This window comes from Saimiri boliviensis, chromosome 18 (genome assembly GCF_048565385.1).
Source record: "Saimiri boliviensis isolate mSaiBol1 chromosome 18, mSaiBol1.pri, whole genome shotgun sequence".
NCBI lineage: Eukaryota > Metazoa > Chordata > Mammalia > Primates > Cebidae > Saimiri > Saimiri boliviensis.
Window position 1 is genome coordinate 2,324,006 of NC_133466.1, and position 22,878 is coordinate 2,346,883.

The 22,878-nt window shown below is 58.2% G+C and overlaps 2 protein-coding genes and 1 long non-coding RNA gene across 4 annotated transcripts in view; 2 read left to right on the forward strand and 1 right to left on the reverse strand.

Annotated features, from left to right (window-relative positions):
• DNMT3L (DNA methyltransferase 3 like) lies at positions 1-17,502 on the forward strand. 2 transcript variants are annotated; one of them, XM_039480612.1, is made up of 11 exons: positions 1-106; positions 423-467; positions 2,292-2,371; positions 2,454-2,566; positions 3,321-3,492; positions 7,281-7,368; positions 9,165-9,253; positions 11,880-11,955; positions 12,607-12,743; positions 14,689-14,774; positions 17,298-17,502. In XM_039480612.1, exons 1-11 carry the CDS (start codon positions 1-3, stop codon positions 17,464-17,466), a joined length of 1,161 nt encoding a protein of 386 aa, XP_039336546.1. In that variant the 3' UTR covers positions 17,467-17,502. The 2 variants fall into 2 exon arrangements, with proteins under 2 accessions (XP_039336546.1, XP_039336547.1); XM_039480613.1 differs by having other exon boundaries at positions 17,301-17,502.
• LOC120368466 (uncharacterized) lies at positions 12,093-22,863 on the reverse strand. The gene is made up of 4 exons (XR_005582588.2): positions 16,329-22,863; positions 15,702-15,914; positions 12,615-12,701; positions 12,093-12,463 (listed from the first exon to the last, which is right to left on the reverse strand). It is a non-coding gene; the product is annotated as an uncharacterized LOC120368466 (long non-coding RNA).
• ICOSLG (inducible T cell costimulator ligand) overlaps positions 22,650-22,878 on the forward strand; it is a 13,495-nt gene continuing 13,266 nt past the window's right edge. Inside the window, exon 1 of the mRNA XM_074389508.1 lies at positions 22,650-22,840. The gene's annotated coding sequence lies outside the window, so the exon portion shown is untranslated. The remainder of the gene's footprint in view (positions 22,841-22,878) is intronic.

Below are 22,878 nucleotides of genomic sequence, written 5' to 3' on the forward strand. Positions count from 1 at the left end.
ATGGCAGCCACCCCAGCCCTGGACCTGGAGGCCGAGCCCGGCATGGACGTGATCTTGGTGGGATCCCGTGAGCTCTCAAGCCCTGTTTCCCCGGCCACAGGCAGAGGTGAGGGCTCATCTGCTTATTGGACCGGTCTCGTAGGATGCAGCCCCCAGGCCTGGAAAAGATCTGGAGTTCCAGGCTTCTGGAATGTTCATGCATTTTTCAGATACCCCCAGCAGGAGCAGGAGGTTCCCCACCCACAGCCTTCCCCCGGGCGAGGCGTTTAACACACCAAGATAAGGTGTGGGGGAGGGGTGGGAGAGGTGCTCAGGCTCCTGTGACTTCGGACAGTGAACGAGTGATGCTCACTTCTTGGCCATGTTTAAACGAAGAGATCAGAGGAGGAAGGAGAGGGGCTGTTTCTTATCTTCTTTTCCAGAGCTTATTGCATATGAAGTCAAGGTTAACCAGCGGAACATAGAAGGTGAGTGGAGTGTTTGCACGCTTACCCACAACCCGGTGAAAGGGGCCGGTGCGGTGGCTCACACCTCTAATCCCAGCTCTTTGGGAGGCCGAGGAGTTTGAGACCAGCCTAAGCAACATAGTGAGACTCTGTCTCTACAAAAAAAGAAAAAAAATTAAGCAGACATGGTGGCATGTGCCCGTAGTCCCAGCTACTCATGAGGCTGAGTTGGGAAGATTGCCTGAGCTGGAGAGATGGAAGCTGCAGTGAGCCACGGTGACACCACTGCACTCCAGCCTGAGAGACAGTGAGATCCCAGGGGAACCCAGAGGGCCCCACTAGGCCACTTGTGCCCCTTCTTCCCCTCCCAGGCCCCTGAAGCTTCATTTAAAGAATGCAGTTCAAAGTATTTCAGTTTATTTACAGAGTTAGCAACCATCATCACTATCTAATCTTAGAAGATTTTTATCACCCCCAAAAGAGAATCCTATCTAGTACCAGTCACCCGGAACCCCCGCCACTCCTCGACTTTGTCTCCACGTGCGCTTGTCTTTTCTAGAGCCTCGAATTTCCAAATGGATTTAGGATCAGACTGTCTACTCCTGCCAAAAAGCTGGCTGGGATTTAGAGAGGGGTCTGCAAATCCATTTGGGCACTCATGCTCTTTTAACAACATTAAGTGTTTTTTTTGTTGGTTTTTTTTTTTTTTTTTTTTTTGAGACAGAGTCTCACTCTGTCCCCCAGGCTGGAGTGCAGAGGCATGATCTTGGCTCACTGCAACCTCTGTCTCCCGGGTTAAAGTGATTCTCCTGCCTCAGCCTCCCAAGTAGCTGGAAGTACAGGCACCTATCACTATGCCCAGCTAATTTTTGTATTTTCAATAGCAACGGGGTTTCGCCATGTTGGCCAGGCTGGTCTTGAACTCCTGAACTCAGGTGATCTGCCCACCTCAACCTCCCAAAGTGCTGAGATTACAGACGTGAGCCACTGCACCCAGGCAATATTAAGTCTTCTGATCCACAAACACGGGATAGCTTTCCATTTTGTTCCGTCTTCCTTAGTATCTTTCTTTCTTTCCTTATTTTTTATTTTATTTTTTTTTTTTGAGACGGAGTTTTCGCTCTTGTTACCCAGGCTGGAGTGCAATGGCGTGATCTCGGCTCACCGCAACCTCCGCCTCCTGGGCTCAGGCAATTCTCCTGCCTCAGCCTCCTAAGTAGCTGGGATTACAGGCACGCGCCACCACGCCCAGCTAATTTTTTGTATTTTTAGTAGAGACGGGGTTTCACTATGTTGACCAGGATGGTCTCGATCTCTCGACCTCGTGATCCACCCGCCTCGGCCTCCCAAAGTGCTGGGATTACAGGCTTGAGCCACCGCACCCGGCCTCTCTTTCCTTATTTTTTTTAAAGACAGGGTTTCACCATGTTGGCCAGGCTGGTCTCAAACTCCTGACCTCAGGTGATCCGCTCGCCTCAGCCTCCCAAAATGCTGGGATTATAGGTTTGAGGCACCATGCCCGTCTTCCTTAACATCTTTCTTTCTTTTTTCGAGACGGAGTTTCGCTCTTGTTGCCCAGGCTGGAGTGCAATGGTGCAATCTCAGCTCACTGCAGCCTCCGCCTCCTGGGCTCGAGCGATTCTCCTGTCTCAGCCTCCTGAGTAGCTGGGATTACAGGCATACACCAGTAGCCCGGCTAATTTTTGTATCCCTTAACATCTTTTAACCATGTTTTGCAGTTTTCAGTGTATAAGCCTCACGCTGGTTTGGCTAAATGTATTCCTAAGTCTTCTGCTGCATTTGACGGCACCATAAAACACCTCGCACTTTGAATGTTTCCTTTAGAGATCTGCCTCTGCTGCGGAAGCTTCCAGGTTCACACGAAGCACCCTCTGTTTGAGGGAGGGATGTGCACCCCATGTAAGGTAGGCAGGGAGGCTGGGTGCGACTGCCTCACGGCCTCAGAGCAGGGAGGACACAAGCCAGCCTTGCCTCGCTCCTCCCCAGGACAAGTTCCTGGACGCCCTCTTCCTGTATGACGACGACGGGTACCAATCCTACTGCTCCATCTGCTCCTCCGGGGGGACGCTGCTCATCTGCGAAAACCCCGATTGCACCCGGTGAGGCCAGGGCCCTGCCCGGGGGGTGAAGGGTGAAGGAGCCACTGCCAGGAGCTGAGGACACATCCATCCTTCCAGCTACTCATTCTGGAATGTGGGTGGCTTTTCCTCCCAAAAGGATGATTTCCCTGGAAGCTTCCGGTTTCTGCCTCAGATGCGTTCCTCTTGGGCATAGAGCCCTGACGTGCGGGAGTCGGGTGTCTGCGGCTGGCACTTGTGACTTTTCATGTCAGTGTTGGTATTGCCTCAGTACTGTGCAGTGATGGAAACCCCACACCCAGGCTGCCAGTCAGGACCCGGGGTGATGAGGGGCATGTTCAGCCCTCAGCCATTGCCCCCAGCCCGGCTCCATCCGCCGGCCCGTCCCCTCTGTCCTGGGTCATCCTTGTTTTCACAGCTCCCCCGACCTCAAATTCTCTCCCCACAGCTGGTGTTCCTACATCTGGTTTTGCTGGGAGCCCCTACACTGTTTCCTCAGGCTCCAGAGTTTGGGGGCAGACAGACAGCTTAGGGGGTTCCTTGAGATCTGCCATTGCCTGTGAGCCTACCTCCCTGTCCTCTGCACCCGGCTTGGCTCATGTCACTCTGCATCCCTAGGAGGGACCGTGTCCCCTTGCCCGGTCCACCACCTGGCCTTCTCAGAGTGAGCTCCAGCACGACTTTTCCCTCCGAAGCAAGGCGCAGGCCCACCTCTGCCATCCTTGGCACACGCGGGCTCTCATGTCCGCCACTGTGGTTTTCTGTCTGACCCTAGATGCTACTGCTTCGAGTGTGTGGATATCCTGGTCGGCCCCGGGACCTCAGGGAAGGTGCACGCCATGAGCAACTGGGTGTGCTTCCTGTGCCTGCCCTTCTCCCGCAGCGGGCTGCTCCAGCGCCGGAAGAAATGGCGCAGCCACCTCAAGGCCTTCTACGACCAGGAGTCGGTAAGGCGCCCGCGGGAGGCAGGCGCACAGCAAACACCCTTTCCTGGGTTCCTCTGACAGCGGCTTCCACTCAGTGGGGGCTTTGAGTAAATGGCTTTGGTGCGGCAGTTTCGTTTCTTCCAAGCCTGCGAATGAGGTTCTGGTAGCAGGTGGGAGAGGGCCAGCAGAGCGTGGCTGGCACGTCCTCAGCACCTCTCAAAGTCCAGTCCCCAGGAGCAGATGCCCTGACGGATGCCGGCCAGATGTGGGCCCTTCTTGGGAGTCCAGCCGAGGAGCCGGGGGGCCAGGCAGGAGCCTCGGATAAAGGCGGAGAGGGCGGAACTGTGTCCCCTGAGAGGTGTGACCAGGTCCTAACCCCTGCCTGTGGATGTCATCTTATCTGGAAATAGGGCCTTTGCCCTACTGATTTAGCTGAGGGTCATGAGATGAGGTCATTCCGGACTTAGGGTGGGCCCTAATGCTGCCACTAGTGTCCCTGTAAGAGATTCGGGACGTGGAGACAGGAAGACAGCCACGTGGTAATGGGGGCAGAGACTGGAGTGTGGCATCCACCAGCCATGGTGCCAGCAGCCCCGGGAGCTGGGGGAGAGGCCGGGCTCCTCTCGCCTGCCAGCTGGCACGCCGTGACTACAGACCTCTGGCCTCCTGAGCTGCAAGAGAACCATTTCTACTGTGCCGGGTCCCCTGGTCTGGTTTTGGTTATTTTTGTTTTGTTTTTTTTTTTGAGACAGATTTTTGCTCTTGTTGCCCAGGCTGGAGTACAATGGCACCGTCTCGGCTCACCGCAACCTCGGCAGCCTGGGTTCAAGTGATTCTCCTGCCTCAGCCTCCTGAGTAGCTGGGATTACAGGCCAATTTTGTTCTTTTAGTAGAGACGGGGTTTCACCATGTTTGGCCAGACTGGTCTCGAACTCCCAGCCTTGTGATCCACCTGACTCAGTCTCCCAAAGTGCTGGGATGCCAGGCATGAGCCACTGCACCTGACCCCCCCAGTCTGTTTAAATTTGCAGGCCACCCACAGGAAGCTCCTCTAGAAGGGGTGTGGCTCTCAGCGAGGCAGCCAGCGGGGAGCCAGGCACCCCTGAGCTAAGCGTGAAACTGCACCGGCCTCCAGCTCACATTCTTAAGGTTCAGCGAAGTCATCTCTCCCTGCCCAGCAGGCTTCAACCTGCCCCAATTCTAAGGAAAGGGTCAGATGAGGTGGTATTTTTTTTTTCAGGATTCATTAACTTTATTTTTCTTGTATATCAACACTATGTTGTAGCCACAGCTGGGTCCTCTGCACGCAGACTCTGGTGCACACTGATGAAGTGGGCAGTGAATTCCTAATAGGGAGACTTGGTGAATACAGTATCCTTCCAGAGGTGGGGGTCAGGCAGCGGTCTTAGAGACGGCATCAAAGGTGGCCTTGAGGAAGCTGCCAGGATGGCAGTGCAGCCCCTGGCTGAGGTGTGGCAGTCATGATAGCAGCCGACATAAGCAGCTTCTTGGGCACAGGCGCCGAGACGATGCCAGTACCCCCGGAAGCGGGGATGAGGTGCAGCAGCGCAGATCTGCAGCGGCCTGTCACCTTGCAAGGGACGGTGTGGGGCTTGCCGATCCCATCCCCTGGTAGCCTCTGTGTACGGGGACAATGGGGAGCTTGGCCAGGGTGACGGCCCCACGGACAGCAGTGGCCGCCTCCTTGGAGCACTTAACACCCAGATGGACGTGGCCGTCGTGTGGTCCCGAGGGCAGCAAAGGCCTTGAACCTGGTGCGCTGGCCGGCGCGGGTCTGCGTCTGCACCTGTCTCAGAGACACCATCTTTGAGACACAGTTTCTTCAAAATGGTGTCCTTGAAAGAGGCCCCCAGGGAAAAGTCAATGATCTCAGATTCTTCAATGAGCAGGAAGAAGAGGTAGATCTTCTCTGGGGACTTGATGTTCCTGTCCTTGACCAGGCAGCCCAGCTTGGTGACAGGCGTTCACTCCTTGTCCTCAGCCTTGCCCCCTCAGCTGAAGCTCCATGGCCTCAGCCCCGGCCCCATCCGCAGCCACGACCCCAGCCCCGATGCCACTGCTGAAACGGCACGGTTCCCCATCCCAGGGCCTCTGGGGCCTCCAGGCCCCTCCCCACCGCACAGCACCAGCGTCACCCAACATTTGATGTTTTCTCGGAGAAGAAGCTGGGGTGGTGTTTTTGTAGGAATAGAGCCTAGAGCTCTGAAAGCCGAGGCCTCCCGAGTTTTGGGCCTTTCGGGAGGGGCTGGCCCTTTAACAGAGCAGGTGAGGGCAGAGCCAGCTGCCCGCCTGGACCGGCTGGTTGACAGGGGCGGGCCAACTGCAGGGCCTCAACTGCCCCCAAGGCTCACCTCTCCCCGGGCGGCTCTGACCTCAGGGATCTCTTCTCCGAGGCTCTTTTGAAGCTGCCTGGGTGACCAAGACCAGTCTGGCCAACATGGTGAAACTCTCTCTACTAAAAATACAAAAGTTAGCTGGGCATGGTGGTGCATGCCTATGATCCCAGCTACTTGGGAGGCTTAGACAGGAGAATCGCTTGTACCCGGGGACTGAGCCAAGATCACACCACTGCACTCCAGCCTGGGTGACAGCAATTCTGGTTTTTTTTTTTTTGAGACGGAGTTTCGCTCTTGTTACCCAGGCTGGAGTGCAATGGCGCGATCTCCGCTCACCGCAACCTCCAACTCCTGGGTTCAGGCAATTCTCCTGCCTCAGCCTCCTGAGTAGCTAGGATTACAGGCACGAGCCATCATGCCCAGCTAATTTTTTGTATTTTTAGTAGAGACGGGGTTTCACCAAGTTGACCAGGATGGTCTCGATCTCTTGACCTCGTGATCCACCTGCCTCGGCCTCCCAAAGTGCTGGGATTACAGGCTTGAGCCACCTCGCCCGGCAGCAATTCTGTTTTTAAAAAAATCGCTGGGTACAGTGGCTCACACCTGTAATCCCAGCACTTTGGGAGGCTGAGGCGGGCAGATCAAGACCAGACTGCCCAACAGGGTGAAACCCCGTCTCTACTAAAAATACAAAAATTAGCTGGGCATGGTGGCTCATGCCTGTAATCCCAGCTACTTGGGAGGCTGAGGTAGGAGAATTTCTTGAACCAGGACCCGGGGGGGTGGAGTTTATAGTGAGCCGAGATGGCGCCACTGCACTCCAGCCTGGGCTACAGAGTGAGACTTCATCTCAAAAAAATAAAAATCAGTAAACCCTTCCACACCTACTGTCCCTTGGCTGGAGATGGCTGGGGGTCAGAGAGGGAGGTCAAGGCTGGGGCAGGGGTGGGTGCTTCCCAGGGGTAACGGGGGTCAGGACGGGCCAGGTCAGGCTTCAACGGGTACGTCTCCGATGACTCTCTGGTGAGAGTTCATCCAGGAAAGCATTTTTTTTTTTTTTTTTTTTTTTTTTTTTTTTTTTTTTTATGAGACGGAGTTTCACTCTTGTTACCCAGGCTGGAGTGCAATGGCGCGATCTCGGCTCACCGCAACCTCCGCCTCCTGGGTTCAGGCAATTCTCCTGCCTCGACCTCCTGAGTAGCTGGGATTACAGGCATGCGCCACCATGCCCAGCTAATTTTTTGTATTTTTAGTAGAGACGGGGTTTCACCATGTTGACCAGGATGGTCTCGATCTCTTGACCTCGTGATCCACCCGCCTCGGCCTCCCAAAGTGCTGGGATTACAAGCTTGAGCCACCGCGCCCGGCCCAGGGAAGCATTTTCATTGTAACTCAAGGGCTCTGTAAACAAATAGCCAACACAATGTCCTGTTTCGGTGTTTTAATAAATAGAAGAGTCCCCTTGAGATGTTCGAAACCCTTCCTGTGTGGAGGAGACAGCCGGTGCGGGTGCTGGCCCTTTTTGGGGACATCAAGAAAGGTGAGTCAGTGACGTTCCAAAGACATGTGGGAAGACACCTCCACACACCTGGCTGCCTCGCAGGCCACGAACCCAGGGTCCCCACACCCTCCTCCACCTCAACCTCCACCCACCTGACTGTCTCTCACCCCCGGGGTCCCTACACTCCTCCATCTCAACCTCCACCCACCCCCGGGTCCCCACACCCTCCTCCACCCAAACCTCTGTCCCCAGGCTGGCTACCTGCTGGTGTCCTCCACCCTGGGCCTGTGCTGAGGCCTTTGGAAATCCCACTTGTCTGCTGGCCCTGCAGGCAAGGCAGAATCCCTGAAGACACTCCCTCACCTCTGGCCATCTCCTTAGGGATGGGTCCCCCTGGGACATCTGCTAATGCCACAGTGCCTCACTCAGCCTCACTCGGGGGTGTGTATCTGCCCCATGCAGCTGACCGGGAGCCTGATCCCACAGCCCCCATAGACTGCCCAGGTCATGCTGCCCAGGCGGGGCTGAGGAAGCCCGGGCTTCCTCCAAGGTGGGTCCAGGGCTCTGCGGCTCACAACAGCTGCACAGTGGAGTGGACTCCACCGCTCTGGATTCCTAACCAGCAGTGACATCGCATTCCAAAAATGCCTGGTGCTCTAATACAGTGCTTGACTTTTTGGGGGAAGGGGGAGGAGTCTCTCTCTGTTACCAGGCTAGAGTGCAGTGGTGTAATCTCAGCTCACTGCAACCTCCACCTCAAGTGGAGGTTGATTCAAGGTTGATTCATCAGTTCAAGTGATGATTCCTCTGCCTCAGCTAGAGTAGCTGAGACTACAGGTGTGCACCACCACGCCCGGCTAATTTTTGTATTTTTAGTAGAGACAGAGTTTCACCATGTTGGCCAGGCTAGCCTTGAACTCCTGACCTTAGGTGATCCACCCACCTCTGCTTCCCAAAGTGTTGGAATTACAGGCGTGAGCCACCACACCAGCCTCAGTTCTTGACACTCTTAAATCAATACTTGGTGATGTCTGCTTGTTTAGCTTATTATGAGACAAAACCTCCGTCCTAAATCCTCTGCCACATCACCAAAAAGATGAAGTCCGGCCGGCTTGGTGGCTCACGCCTGTAATCCCAGCACTTTGGGAGGCTGAGGCAGGCAGATCAACTTGAGATCAAGAGCTGGAGACCAGCCTGACCAACATGTTGAAAACCCATCTCTATAAATAAACAAATAGCCAGGCGTGGTGGCACATACCTGTAGTCCCAGCTACGTGGGAGGCTGAGGCAGGAGAATTGCTTGAACCCAGGAGGTGGAGGTTGCAGTGAGCCAAGATCGTGCCACTGCACTCCAGCCTGGCACCTGGTGACAGAGCAAGACTCTGTCTCAAAAAAAAAAAAGTTTTGTGGATATGGTGACTTGCTGTGTTGCCCAAGCCAGGCACAGTGGTTCACGCCTGTAATCCCAGAACTTTGGGAGGTTGAGGCGGGCAGATCACCTAAGGTTGGGAGTTCAAGACCAGCCTGGCCAACACGGTGAAACCCTGTCTTTATTAAAAATACAAAAATTAGCCGGGCATGGTGGCGCATGCCTGTAATCCCAGCTACTCGGGAGGCTGAGGCAGAAGAATCGCTTGAACCACAGAGGTGGAGGTTGTGGTGAGCCGAGATAACGCCACTGCACTCCAGCCTGGGCAACAACGGTAAAACTCCATCTCAAAAATAAATTGTCTCCTTAACCGTAAGAGGGTCCTCTGATCGGCCACCAGCACTTCGAGTCCCTGTAGTGGCACAATCCATGCTCACCCGCTGGGCCTTCTGGTCTCCTCATGCAGAGCTGACGAGTCTGGGCTTTTTGGGAAGCGGTTCTGACCAGGGGCGACTGAAGCACTTGGATGATGTCACAGACGTAGTGAGGAAGGACGTGAGTACCGATGCCCACTTCAGGCCCGCCGTGCGAGCAGGGATGCGGGATCCCTCAGGCAATGCCAAGGATGAGGTGGGCAAGGAGGTGGCAGCAGCGCGGGGGGAAGCCACGAACCCCTGGGCCTCTCAGCAGCCCGGTGCGGGTCCGGGGTCTGGCAGGGGTCAGCCCCCTGACAGCAGCGCAGGGCTGAGCAGCAGGCTGTTGTCCCAGCACTGCCAGAGCCAGAGCAGGGCAGCGGGGCAAGCATCTTGTCCAACACCTGGAAAGCCAACGGGCCAGTTTCCACTGCCTGTGATGGGGCACGCTCCTGCAAGGAGGGGCTGGACCCCACTCCACCCTCTAAGATGGAGAGGCTGAGCCTTGACCTGGACAACCGGTCGCTGTTTGAAGGCGTCCTCCTGCCACTGGAAGATGACAGGGCTCCAGCCGTGGGTTCCCTCTGCAGGCCGGAGCCCCCGCTGCCCTGGCGTCTTCCCATGCTGCTGTTAGGGAAACCCATGCACCCACCTGTGTGCAGGTCTTTGGGGGTGCCAGCCTGGCACCAGCAGCCCCCATCAGCTCTGCTGTCCACACCCTGCATGCCTTTTCTTCACAGTAAAGCTGTCACTTGGGGACCCTCACATAGCACCTGCCGTTAACAGGTTTCTCCACTGGCTACATCGCGGGAGGATGCAGCAGAGGCACCATGAGGGGTCTGGGGCTAACGGGATTCCGGCTGTTATGTGATTTGAGGGGGGTCCAGGGAAGCGGGGTCTGTTCTGGACTCTGGTGCTGTCAGGAGATCGAGTCTCTCTCTGTTGCCCAGGCTGGAGTGCAGTGGCACAATCTCAGCTCACCACAACCTCCACCTCCCAGGTTCAAGCGATTCTCCTGCCTCTGTCTTTCCGAGTAGCTGGGATTACAGGCGCACCATGGCCAGCTAATTTTTTGTATTTTTAGGAGAGACAGGGTTTCACTATATGGGCCAGGCTAGTCTTGAACTCCTGACCTCAGGTGATCCACTCGCCTTGGCCTCCCAAAGTGCTGGGATTACAGGCATGAGCCACCGCGCCCAGCTGTTGATGTTTTCTGAAGAAGATTATGAAGATTATGAAGCCAGCGCTGCCCACAGCCCCACCTTGGTCACTTTCGTGGCTGAAGGGCACCCTTGTCTTGACTGTGGGGTGGCTGCGATTTGTCTTCCAGCTTAGCCATGGAGCAGCCTGGTCACAGGTGCTCTGCAGGAGCTATTTCTGTCCGGCAGGGAGCAGCTGTGCGGGCACTGCCTGCTGTGTTCACACAGGACAGAGTCACCTCCTCGGTTGCTCTGCGGTGTTGGGGCTCCCGGGACTGGTTCTCCAAGGGCAATGTGATGACAGACAGAAAAACCAAATTCTGCCAAAGTACTTAAACAGGTTTATTCTGAACCATGGTCCGGGAAACAGTCTCGAGAGGTCCCAAAGAAGGGCACCCAAGGCGCTCAGGTACAATTCGGTTTTATACATTTCAGAGAGACGGGAACCGCAGATAGAATCAGAAATCCATACACAGGTCTGGTGCGGTGTCTCACGCCTGTAATCCCAGTACTTTGAGCTCAGGCATTCAAGACCAGCCTGGGCAACCTCATCTCTACCAAAAATACAAAAACATTGGCGGGTGTGGCGGTGCTCACCTGTGGTCCCAGCTACTCTAGAGGCCGAGGCAGGAGGATTACTTGAAAACAGGAGGTGGCGGTGAGCCGAGATCTCGCCATTGCACCACAGCCTGGGTGACAAAGTGAGACCCCATCTCAAAAAAAAATCAATAAATCAAAAAATCAATAAATAATCAATACATAGAAGGTGCACATTGGCTTAGCCCCAAAAGGTAGGATATCTTGGAGCAGGGCTTACAGGTTATAGGTGGGTTTAGGGATTCTTCAGTTGGCAGTTGGTTAAAAGAGTTAAGCTGCCGGGCGCGGTGGCTCAAGCCTGTAATCCCAGCACTTTGGGAGGCCGAGGCGGGTGGATCACGAGGTCGAGAGATCGAGACCATCCTGGTCAACATAGTGAAACCCCGTCTCTACTAAAAATACAAAAAACTAGCTGGGCGTGGTGGCGCGTGCCTGTAATCCCAGCTACTTAGGAGGCTGAGGCAGGAGAATTGCCTGAACCCAGGAGGCGGAGGTTGCGGTGAGCCGAGATCGCGCCACTGCACTCCAGCCTGGGTAACAAGAGCGAAACTCTGTCTCAAAAAAAAAAAAAAAAAAAAAAAAGAGTTAAGCTTTGCCTAAAAACTTGGAGTCAGTAGAAAGGAATGCTTAAGTTAAAATAAGGAGGTCTGCTGTCTGTCGGGTGATGCCATGGCAGAGTCACCGTATATCGGGTCAAAAACACCCATTTAACAAGCTTTTGTGGTTTGTGAGGCGTGATTCCCCCACGCTCCTTAGAAAGGAATTTGGGCAGAATTCAGTCCCCAAACTCGCAGCATAGTCTTCTCCTCTGGGCTCCAGGCAGGCAGCCCCTGAGGCTAGTGGCGGCTGTGGGTGGCTCTGCCCTCGTGGGCTCCACTCCGTGGCTTGCCCCGGCCTGCGGGTCCTGCCAGCTGAGCGGGGTCCACTCTGGGGACCTCTGCTGCCTCCGTGCCCATGCCTTCTCTGCTGCAGGTGGAAGAGTGGGGCCCGTTCGATCTCCTGTATGGTGCCACACCTGCCCCCGGCCACGCCTGTGACCATCCCCCCGGTGAGTGATGATGCTTCAGAAACGGCCTGCGGTCAGCTCCAGGTCCCCAGAAAGCCTGCCCCCAACCCTGTTTCCTCTCCCCGCCCCCCCCCGTCCCCACCACATGCTGGGCAGAAACTGCGAAGTGTCTGCATTTTTTTAAAAACAGCTTTATTGAGGCATCACTGACGGTAAGTTGCACACATTCAGTTGCACAACTCCATGAGTTCTGACCTAGCTGTTACCCACACACCCTCATCATGAGCATGAGAGTGAGCGATCCCGTCACCACGGGCTCCCCACTGGCCCCGTGCAGCCCCCAGCTTGCCCACATCTCTGCAGCTCATGTGTCCTTTGGAGCTTCCTCCAGAAGGCGGTATTTGCACCAGGCAGGCGCTCTGCCATTAGCTCCTGGCTCACTCGGGTCGCCAACGCCCGGCCTGCCGGGGAGGGGGGTCCTTGCGCCTCTGTGGCTCTGGCACAGCGAGTCCCACGGCCTCGGGCCTCTATTGCTGCTGGAGGGGCGGAGCTGCCACAGGGGCCGGGAACCCCTCAGAACCAGGCCGGCACATCCTCTAGACACCCCCAACCCTGCTCTTGTGCCTCAGGCCCCTTGGGCCCCCGCCCAGATGCACCTGAATATCCCCAGACCCCTCAACCCTGTCCCCCCAGCCTGGTACCTGTTCCAGTTCCACCGGCTCCTGCAGTACGCACGGCCCTCGGGCAGCCCCCGGCCCTTCTTCTGGATGTTCGTGGACCATCTGATGCTAAACAAAGAAGACCAAGACCTGGTGTGTCGCTTCCTGGAGGTGTGTACGGGGCCGGGTGGCCCTCCCTCTGGCCCATGGCCACGTGAGGGAGGGGTTGTTGGGGTGGAGCTCAGCCTACACCCCAGACTCCGGGCCAGGCCCCCTGTGGCCACTGCTTTCCAGGTGGGCAAAGGACTCAGGAGAGCTGCCGTGTGGCCCAGGCAGAGGCTGTGGTACCTGGGACACCACACTCCTTCCAGGATGGCCTTGGAGGGTGGTCCCACCTCACACCTCTCCCTTGCTCGCAGATCTCCGCCTTGGGGGCTCACTTCCTCCACCCCGCCCCCTCAGTCTGCACACACACGTGCTCGTGACACCACGCCCACTCCCAGGTGCACACACTTGCCTCACATAGGCACACCACACGCACGCAAGCTCACACCACACACTCACATAAACAGCCTTTCTTCACACGTCTGAATCCCAATTATCAGAGGAACCACTTTCAGGCTCAGTGATGGATCCGTCTGGGACGGACAGGCCGGGTGTTCCAGATACTTCCAGGGTAGGGGAGGGACCGCCACACCTCAGCCATAGGAGACAGGCCACAGGAGACAGGCGTGAGGCTCAGGAGGGGGACGTTCCTCATGCTCTCGGTTCCATGGAGCGGCAGCAACCAGTGAGGGCTCCGCCCACCGAGTGGGCAGCACCTGTGGGCTGGAGATTTGCTGAGGTCTGGGCAGGGCTGAGGTTACGGGTGAGGTCGAGAGTCCAGACAGGGTCAAGGGTCCAGGGTCTTTTGGTGCTGGGAAAGACCTTTTCCTTTGGTTCACCAAGGAAACGGTGTCTGTCTAGCAGAGCCAAGCCCAGAGCAACCTCGGTCGGCCCTCAGGGGCACCCTGAGAGCCTGGAGACACCGAAGCCCAAGGACGCCCCTTTCCTCATGGAGAGACTGGGGTCCAGGAAGGCGGGGTCCGTTCTGGACTCCGGTGCTTTCAGGAGACGGAGTCTGTTTCCCAAACTCCATGAACTGAGAATCACAAGGTCTGTGCTTTTAAAACAGGAGGCTGTTTCTCTAACGTGAGGACAGCCTGCAAGGCTTTGTTCCCCAGGCCGGGAAGCATGGCTTCTGCCAAGACCAGAGCCACTGCCAGGACCAGAGCCAGGAGGAGGCGCTTGGAAGGACAGGGGTGGCCAGGGCAGGGGCTCCGTGCTGAACGAGTTATAAAGGGCCCCTGCTGTACGAATACTGAACAAACGTGCGTGTCAAACATGGGGTCAAACATGACCCCACGGTCACACACATCCACATACACATGCTCAGTCACACTGTCACATGCTTACAGCAAACGTGTGTAACATGCGGCCTGTGTTCATGCTGGGGTGGAGCCTTCACATGAGACTCTGTCGCAGTGAGGCCCTGAACGACAGAGGTCATCTCAGGACACGAAGGCCCTCAAGTGTGCAGCCTCTGCAAACTGGCCGGAGCCGGTCCACGGTGGGGGTCCCTTATCAGGAGGAGGCTCCTGAAGTCAGTGTCCCGCCCAGGCAGAGCTGTGGCCATGGCGGTGGAACGGGGTCAGCTGGCGTCTGCGGGTGGAGGAGCTGCAGGCCTCTGAATCTTGCTCATGGGGGGCCAGTGCGTGTGTAGCCACTGGAGGAAAATCGGAGGCTGTGGCGGTGCTGAGGGCAGGGTCCGCCCTCTAGGTGTGGGGCACGGTGCTGAGGGCAGAGTCCGCCCTCTAGGTAGGGGCACGCGGCTCCACCTTTGCCTGGCGTGCCTGAGGTCCTGTCTGTAATTTGGTGTCTTATTGCCACAGAGTCTGTTCTTCGGTTTAAAATGATTCATCAGCTGTTTTCTCCAAAGGTGATGTGTAAGAAAAAGGTGGGGGCGTAGAAAGTTGGTCGACCGCACAGGGCCATTGGCAGCCGAGGCCAGTGGGCCCGTGGCGGGGGCGCTTACCATCCAGGTCCCATGACCCACGGCCACCTTTCCCGCCCCCAGATGGAGCAGGCCACCATCCCGGATGTCCGCGGCGGAGTCCTGCAGAGCGCTGTCCGAGTGTGGAGCAACATCCCAGCCATCAGGAGGTATTTCCCGGGCAGCTGGAGCCGTTCAGGGCCAGGGGGACCCAGAAGTGGAGTTCACCAAGGAAACAGTGTCTGTCTAGCAGAGCCAAGCCCAGAGCAACCTCTGCCCTGGTGGGGACTACGGTTGGCCCTCAGGGGCACCCTGAGACCCTGGAGGCACAGAAGCCCAAGGACGTCCCTTTCCTCTTGGGGTCCTTCTCCAGTGCTGGCTCTCAGCTTCTTGGGGTCCAGCCCCTGGAAACCCTTATGCCTTCACGGCCTGGCCCTGGATCAGCTGCAGCCTCCAGGCTTTCCCTCCCTGTGGCCTCCCCACCTCCCTCCCACACCCACAGGCTCCTCATGTGTGCTCACACTCAGCCACACTCACACAACGCACACGCTCCTCCACACACCTGCGTGCTCATGCAGTCATTCCCACGGTCACACTCATCCACACACGCACATGCTCAGTCACACTGTCATGCTCACAGCACACACACTCATGGCTCACACACAGTCATCCCCACGGTCACACTCATCCACACACACATGCTCGGTCACAGTCACATGCTCACAGCACACACACGGCTCACACACACACAGTCATCCCCACTCACTCATCCACACAGGCACATGCTCAGTCACACTGTCACATGCTCACAGCACACACACGACTGGCATGTACATCCACACATGTTCACATGTGCTCACTCACACAAGCACAGGCACACATGCATCAGTCTCACACCCACCCATACGCTTGCACCCCCACAGCACACTCGGCCGCCCTCCTTACCTTTTGGCGCCTTAAGCACACGGCCCTGCTCCACACGCCCTCCCGACACCCACCATGGTCTCTCCCAGCTGCTCACCCCCTTTGGCAGCCTTTCCAAATGGCCCAGACCTCACACCCCACAGCCAACCGCCCGTCCATCCCCACTCCCACACCTGCCTGGCGTGCCCAGCGTGCACATGCATTCCTGTGGAACCAGCGCCTTCTGGCTCAGCTGAGTCATGTCTCTTCCGGAGTGAGTTCTGGAAACTTCTTCCTCTCACCTCTCCGGTTCTGGCATTCTCTGAGCTGCCCACCATGCCATGATCATCCTGTGGCCTGGCACCTGCCAAGGCGTGGTGCCTGCAGGTCCTACTGGCCTGGCCTCCCTGGATTTGAGTTTGAAGAGCTTGGTCAGAATGCATCTCTTAGAAGCCCTCTCGCTGCATGCGTCCCTACAACCTCCCCCTAACCCTAGGCCTGCTGCCCGCCACGTCACTCCTTGGGGGGCCGTGCCAGGCTCTGTGGGGCTGGGTGAGCAGGGGTGAAGGTGGGGGCAGACCCAGCAACACCTGTTTGCACTACAGGCCACACCTCACCCGCTGTCTGGCCCGAAGGCTCCTTAGCCACACGTGTCCACACAGTAGCCAGAGGACAGCGCCCCATCAGGGTCCTTACGTGGCGGACCCAGGGTCGCAAGGCTGCTCCACCAAAGGGGCCTTCCTCCGCTCCAGTGGCCACACCTGCGGCCCCTGCAGGGTTGGGCCCTGGGCTGGCAGCCGCCTCTTCCCAGACCCCCCTACCCTGTTCTGAGCGAGGCCCTGCAGGGCTCTTCCGAGGGCTGCATGCACCTGCGCCCTGTCCTGGGGTCACATGGTTCCCAGAAGGAGGCTGGCAGCTCCTTCCCACAGGTTTGCCTCCCAGGCTCCGGGTTTCTCCACAGACGTGAGACACACCCCCTCACTGAAAGGAGAAATCATTTTGCAACAGGTGGCCACCATCACCCCCAGGATGGTCAAAGACAGTCCCCACTGCCCAAGGGACGGTGCTGGGAAGAGGGGACACTATCCAACACTTCACTCAGCCTTCACCCCAAAATAAGCTGAGGAAGGTTCCTGGGCTCCGGTAGAGTGGCTGGGAGCGTGAGAGGGGGTGTTGGTGCCAAGTCTCCAAAGCCCCTCTTCCCAAGGGCCCCTCACACAGCAGGCTGGCAGGGGGCCCCTTCCTCTCCCCACCTCCCCTCCTGCGCTCAGGGCTGGGGCCTCCAGCACAGGCAGCCGTGGGAACCCAGGGGGCGGCCTTTGGAATGGAGTTCCCCAGGAATGAGGATTTGGCCAACCTTTGCCCAGAGTCTTGCCCTTTCCTCTTCGGGGGCGTTGCCCAGGGATGGTGACGTCCTCTAGTGAGGGCCCTTGAGCTTGCTGTTCACACGGAGTGAGACCTCACACGGAGCTGGATTCATTTCTCAGAGTACAAAACTCTGATCCTTGGGAACCCTGCCTGTCACCCCCAGTCTGCTTCCCAGGGGATCAGATCCCCCGCCGCCCCCCGCCGGTGGAGACAGGAAACTGGGCAGCCACCTGGTCCCCTGCTGGTTTTCCACCTCCAGGGGAAAAACTCCCAGAATGGGGCGGGGACTTCCGGGAATCTTAGGCGCCTGGGACAGCTGAGAGACAGGCTGGTCCCCTCATCCCGGCAGCGCTGTGTCCCCAGCCGGGTCTCCGGGGCGCTGCGCCAGCTCACAGCTCCCCTCCCCTCTCCCCTTCCCTCAGCAGCAGGCACTGGGCCCTGCCTTCGGAGGAAGAATTGTCCGTGCTGACTCAGAACCGACAGAGCTCCAAGCTCCCAGCCCAGCGGCCCACCAAGCTGCTGAAGAACTGCTTTCTCCCCCTAAGAGAATATTTCAAGTATTTTTCAACAGAACTCACTTCCTCTACATAAATGAGTCACTATACTGTGAAAAGTAAAAGACTTCCTAGAACGAGCCCAGCTCTCCTGACGCTGTCTTCCTTTGCTCGTCTCTGGCTTCCTCACGTCGCTGCAGGCCCACGCTCCGCAGGGTTCTGGAGACCCGGCGTCTGTCCCCCACCACCCTGGCTCGGGGACAGGGCGAGGCTCGCGCCGCTGTGCACAGACCGCACGTCGTGGGGTGCGTTGCACTTCAGAAAGCGTTTCTGTGTTCTAGTTGGAAGCTAAAATATAGGTATTGGTCCCCGTCTAGTATAGGCACAGCATCTGTCATCCTGCGGGGCATGGGTGGAGGCGGGAAATGGGCGGGAGACATCTGAGAAGCGCCTGCTTCATGCTGACTGGGTCCCATGGGACGCACTTATTGGCGGAGGCTTCCCCACGAAACCGAGACCGCTGTCTGCTTTCTTGTTTTTTCTTGTTTTTTTTTTTCTCTTTTTTTGTTTTTAGATGGAGTCTCGCTCTGTCACCCAGGCTGGAGTGCAGTGGTGTAATCTCGGCTCACTGCAACCTCTGCCTACCGGGTTCAAGCGAGTCTCCTGCCTCAGCCTCCTGACTAGCTGGGATTACAGGTGTGCGCCACCATGCCCAGCTAATCTTTGTATTTTTAGTAGAGATGGGGTTTCGCCGTGTTGGCCAGGCTGGTCTTGAACTCGTGACCTCAAGTGATCCACCAGCGTCAGCCTTCCAAAGTGCCAGGATTACAGGCATGAGCCACTGCGCCCGGCCACTGTTTGCTTTCGTAGAGAAAACCAAACAACCTGGAAAGTGCAGGACCCCAGCCTTGGAGGGCAAAGGAGGGGCCTGCTGGACCACGCCGCAGAGACCAAGGCCAGGTCCGCGCACAAAGGGTGTCACCTGGGTCGTACTCCGGGTGATGTTGCTTGCAGAAAGCAGGGCTCTTCCTGGCCCGCTGCAGTTTGAGTCTGAGTGAGGATAAGCCCACCAGAAAGCTCTGCCTCAGGCTGGGCTCAAATCACATGAAATGAATCCTGCAGGGGACCTCTGGGGTCTGCATGGGACTATTAGTGGTACGTAAAATGCTTGTGGGAGAAAGGTTAAAATTGGACCTTCTGAAGATTAAAAATATGCGTCTTGAAGTAGAGTCGACATCTTCACTTGAACTGACATGGCGGGGTCCTCTGTGGACAGTCCTGGACTCTGGCAGCACAGGTCTCACGTCCAGGGATGGATGCAGTGAGCTCTGTAACGACCTGGGGTCCCTGACACCACAGAAAACAGGGGAGGGCAGGTGAGGCCATCCAAGGGCAAATGAGCCCTCTGGGGAGGCTGTGCTCAAGCTGTCACTCAAAGGAGGCTGAGGCCATCACGAGCCAGGCCCGTGGTGAGAGCTCTGGGCAGGGCAGGTTGGGTCCAGGCTGTGTCCACGCAGGGCACCGGTGTCCCAGGCCCAACACAACTCATGCTCACTTTCCGCTGGGCTGCTTTAAAGCAGGGACACAGGGTGCTGAGGGGCTTCCTGCCCCTCAAAATGCACTTTCCTTCTTTGGTTCTCTCCCCAACCCTCAGAACTGTCCACACCACCTTGAGATGCTCCATGTATTTTATTTCAAGGTTTTATTTTTTGAGATAAGGTCTAGCTCGTCTCCCAGGCTGGAGTGCAGTGGCACAACCACAGTTCACTGCAGCCTGCAACTCCTGGGCTCCCATGGTCCTCCAGCCTCAGCCTCTGGAGTAGCTGGGACTACAGGTACGTGCCACCATGCCCGGCTCATTTTTTAAAATTTATACAGATAGGGTCTTGCTCTATTGCCCAGGCTGGTCTCAAAATCCTGGGCTCAAGTGATCCTCCCGCCTTGGCCTCCCTATGCGTTTGGATTACAGGTGTGAGCCGCTGTACCTGGCCCTCTAAGTATTTTAGTTTTACACATAGGACCAGCCTCATGGTCCCGTGCTCAGCTGAACAGCGATCCCCCAAAAGATGCCCACGTCCCCATTCCCGGATCCCGTGAATGCTATATGGCAAAGGAAGAACTTTGCTGGCTGAATTAAATTGGTCCTATGTGTAAAACTAAAATTAAATTGGGGTGGGAAGCCTCCCTAGGTCACCCAGGTGGGTTCTACCTGTCATCCCAAAGGGCCTCTGAAGAGAGGGGCAAAGCGAGGCTTGACCACACAGAGTAGCCACGTGGCCATCGAGGGAGAGGCTGGAGTGCTGCAGACACAAGGCAGGGACGCCCAGGGCCACTGGGCGCTAGGAGAGGTGCGGGGGATGCTCCCCTAGCACCTCCACCAGGCAGACTTCGGGCTGCTGCCCTCCAAGGCCCAGAGAGGCTTTGTGTTGTTTTGAGCCAGCAAGCGTGTGGTTACTAGTTCCAGAGCAGACAGGAAACAGACCTACAGTTGTGCACCACATAACGGTGCCAACACGCAATGCGACGGTGCTCCCATAAGGTCACAATTCGGTGTTTTTACTGCATCCGTTCTATGTTTACACGGATTTAGATACACACATACCACTGAGTCGCAGGTGCCTACGCCATTCAGCGCAGTCACCTGCTGCACAGGCTTGTGGTCCAGGAGCAGCAGGCGTGACACGCGGCCCCGGCGTAGTGGGCTGTGCCACCGGGCTCTGTCGGTGTGCATGCACCCCATGATGTTCACACAAGGACAGAATCACCCGAGGACGCATTTCTCAGACGGAACGAATCCTTTTCGTTAAAGAACATACGATGAACCCCCTAAGAGCAAAGATCTTCCTTTCAGCCGAGGCCGGTGCTGTCAGACGAAGGTTGCTGCGCTAGACCCAAAGGGACCGGGGCCTGGAGGCACACCGAGGCAGAGGTCAGAAGACCCCCACACCCTCTGAACGGCAGAGCAGGGCGCCCTGGGGCCAGGGGCATAGGGCAGCTGCTTCTACGACTTGCACCCAGAGTCTTGAACCCCAGGGTGCACAAATACAATTCCTGCTTGGTTCGCAGTGGGCCCCGGACACTGCCAGAGGGCCTTCTCTCCACTCTCCTGGAACAAAAGCGCATCCTGCCTGCCGGAGAAACAGTTACGGTTGGCGGGAAACTAAAACCTTCCTTTGACTACAGGAGACTTCCCAAGGGGTTTTCTGTTTCTTCATCTGAAACCCTCTGCGTGTGGTAACCAGGTACCAGTGTGCTGCGTGTTCACTCACGACAACCCACATTCGTGTATATGTCACGGCGGGGGATGCAGGCCCCAGGAGGAAGGAACCTGCTCACCTGCTGAGGTCACACAGCTCGGAGCAGAAGAGGGTGGGAACCAGCCGCCACTGACCGTTGTCGCTGAGGATCCTGGGCCGCCCCGGCCTGCCTCAGTGTCCCCTTCCGACCCAGCAGCATTCCTGGCCCCTGCCTGGCTGTGCCCTCCACGCCTCGTCCCCTCTCTCGGGAGGACCTGCCTGCAGCACTTGGCTTGCTGGAGTCTCTGGTGTCCGCCCGGGAAGCAGAGCCTGGAGCTGCCCCCTCGGCCCCTCTCCCACCGCTCCCGGGCGGCACTGAGGCTTAGGGCAGATGAGTGGCCCCGCTCTTGGGAGACCTTAATTTGGGAGGCTGTGCTCCCCCAGAACCCAGTCCCCATCCTCCCACAACCCTCTCGCGGTATCCAGGGGCCGTCCCCCTCCCCGCAGTGTGGAAGGGATTCGGGTGAGCCCAGGGGTGGAGCCCTCCGCCAATGGTGGCGGCTTGGCCGGGACTTCAGCCGCAGGCGCAGAGGCGCGCGGAGCCCGGCCCGTCAATTAGGGAGGGCCTCCGGAGGAGGTGGCGCGGCCTGCAGCCCGCCCGGCGCACCTGCGCCCTCACCTGCCGCGCGACGCGGTCCCCTCCCTGCGGCCACCTGCCCCGGGGAGAGGAACCTCGGTCCCCAGCATCGCGACCCCTCCAGCCTCGGGGGTCCAAGCCGGTGCCCCTGAGCGTGTCCCGGGAAGCGCACGTCCACGCTGGCGCTGACAGGGGTTTTCTGGCTCCAGGGACCGGACGCGCCCCAGACAGTCCCGCTCTGACAGGGTTGCGCGCCGGACCTCCCCGGTGTGCGGACGCCGGTGCCTCGGCCCTGTTCAACTCTTCCCGCCGGAGGGCAGGCGCCCCCCGACCAACCATCTCTCATTTAGACCCCCCAACCCCCATCTCTCAGCCTGGCCCGGGAGGGGGAAGTCGCCGGGCTTCAGCGCTTCCTGCTCGCCCGCCCCCGCCGCCCCCGGCGCGCCCGGCCGCCTCTCTCTTCCGCCTTCTGGCTTTGTGCCCGGCCTCTGCTCCGCAAAAAACTTGCTTTCCACGGGGACAGGTTTCCGTATTTTTTAAGCTTTTGTCCACGGCGTTCTCTACCTCTTGGCTGAAGGGATGACAGCCTGCGGGGTGCCGTCTGGGGCCCCCGTCTCCCGGCGCCTCTGGCCTCCTCCGCGCGCCTGAGGCGGTGGGGGTCCCAGCAGACCAGAGACTGGGGCGCCGGGAGGAGGGTGCCCGGCTGCCCTGCCCAGCAGCCCCAGCCAGGCCCCTCCGGGGGCGCTTCTGCAGAAAGGGGGTCACATCCCCTCTGGGCCCCACCTTACTCCAACTGAGACCCCTAAACCAGGGGCCCCACTCGAAATCAGGGCCTCTTTGAGTCACCTGGGTTGTGGGGATCAGGGAGGGAGAGGGTGGGCTGGGGGCCGTAGGGGAGGGAGCAGGGGCCCTGGGTCCAACCCTCGGTTGCGTGGCGCCGCCTTTCCCAGACCCGCTGCCCCAGACTCCGGGCCAGACGCCACTGCCAAGGCTGACGAGCTCAGAGCCGGAGCCGCAGGCTGCCTTGTTGCCCGGCGGCGGCTCCTCGGTGCCAGTGTTAAGCAAACAGGCTGCGCCAGCGCCCTGCGTTCCTCTACACCGCTGAGGGAGCAAGGCCAGGTGGGGGTGGGCTGGGGCTGGCCCGGAGGGTAGAGCCCGCCCACCTGCCCTCCCTCCTTCCATTCATGCATGCATTCATTCAATCATCCACGCCTCTGCAGTAGCTGAGTTCACTCGCCCAAGTCCTGGAGATCCTTCGAGCGGAGCGGGCCGGGGCTTGGCGCTCTCCTAGCGCGGCCTTGGGGCCTGGGTCCCCGGACCCCTCCTCAGGGAGGGCCGCACGACCGGGGCATTCTGCGCGGCGCGGGGAGAGGCCCTGGCCTCCCACGGTCCCCTCCCCCGCCGCGCCGGCCCCCGCAGCACCCCCAGCCCCCTTCCTCCCGGCACCTCCCACCCCTGCGCTTCCCGGGGCACCCAAGGCCTCCGGGTCCGCGTGCAGGCGGACGGCCCGACCTGCCTCTGTCCCGCCTCCAGCCGACGGGCACACTCGCCTGGGCAGAGCTGAACTTTCTGGAGCCTCTGCGCCCGGCGCGGCCTCGGTAACGAGAGGGAGTCGGGTCCCGGGCAGGGACGGGCC

What these genes read in the sequence shown, in the direction of transcription:
- DNMT3L (XM_039480612.1), top strand. Translation starts at nt 1, where the DNA reads ATGGCAGCCACCCCAGCCCTGGACCTGGAGGCCGAGCCCGGCATGGAC. An exon ending in TAACCAGCGGAACATAGAAG is followed by an intron (nt 468 to 2,291) that starts GTGAGTGGAGTG and finishes TGTTTCCTTTAG; the next exon opens with AGATCTGCCTCTGCTGCGGA. An exon ending in GAAAACCCCGATTGCACCCG is followed by an intron (nt 2,567 to 3,320) that starts GTGAGGCCAGGG and finishes GTCTGACCCTAG; the next exon opens with ATGCTACTGCTTCGAGTGTG.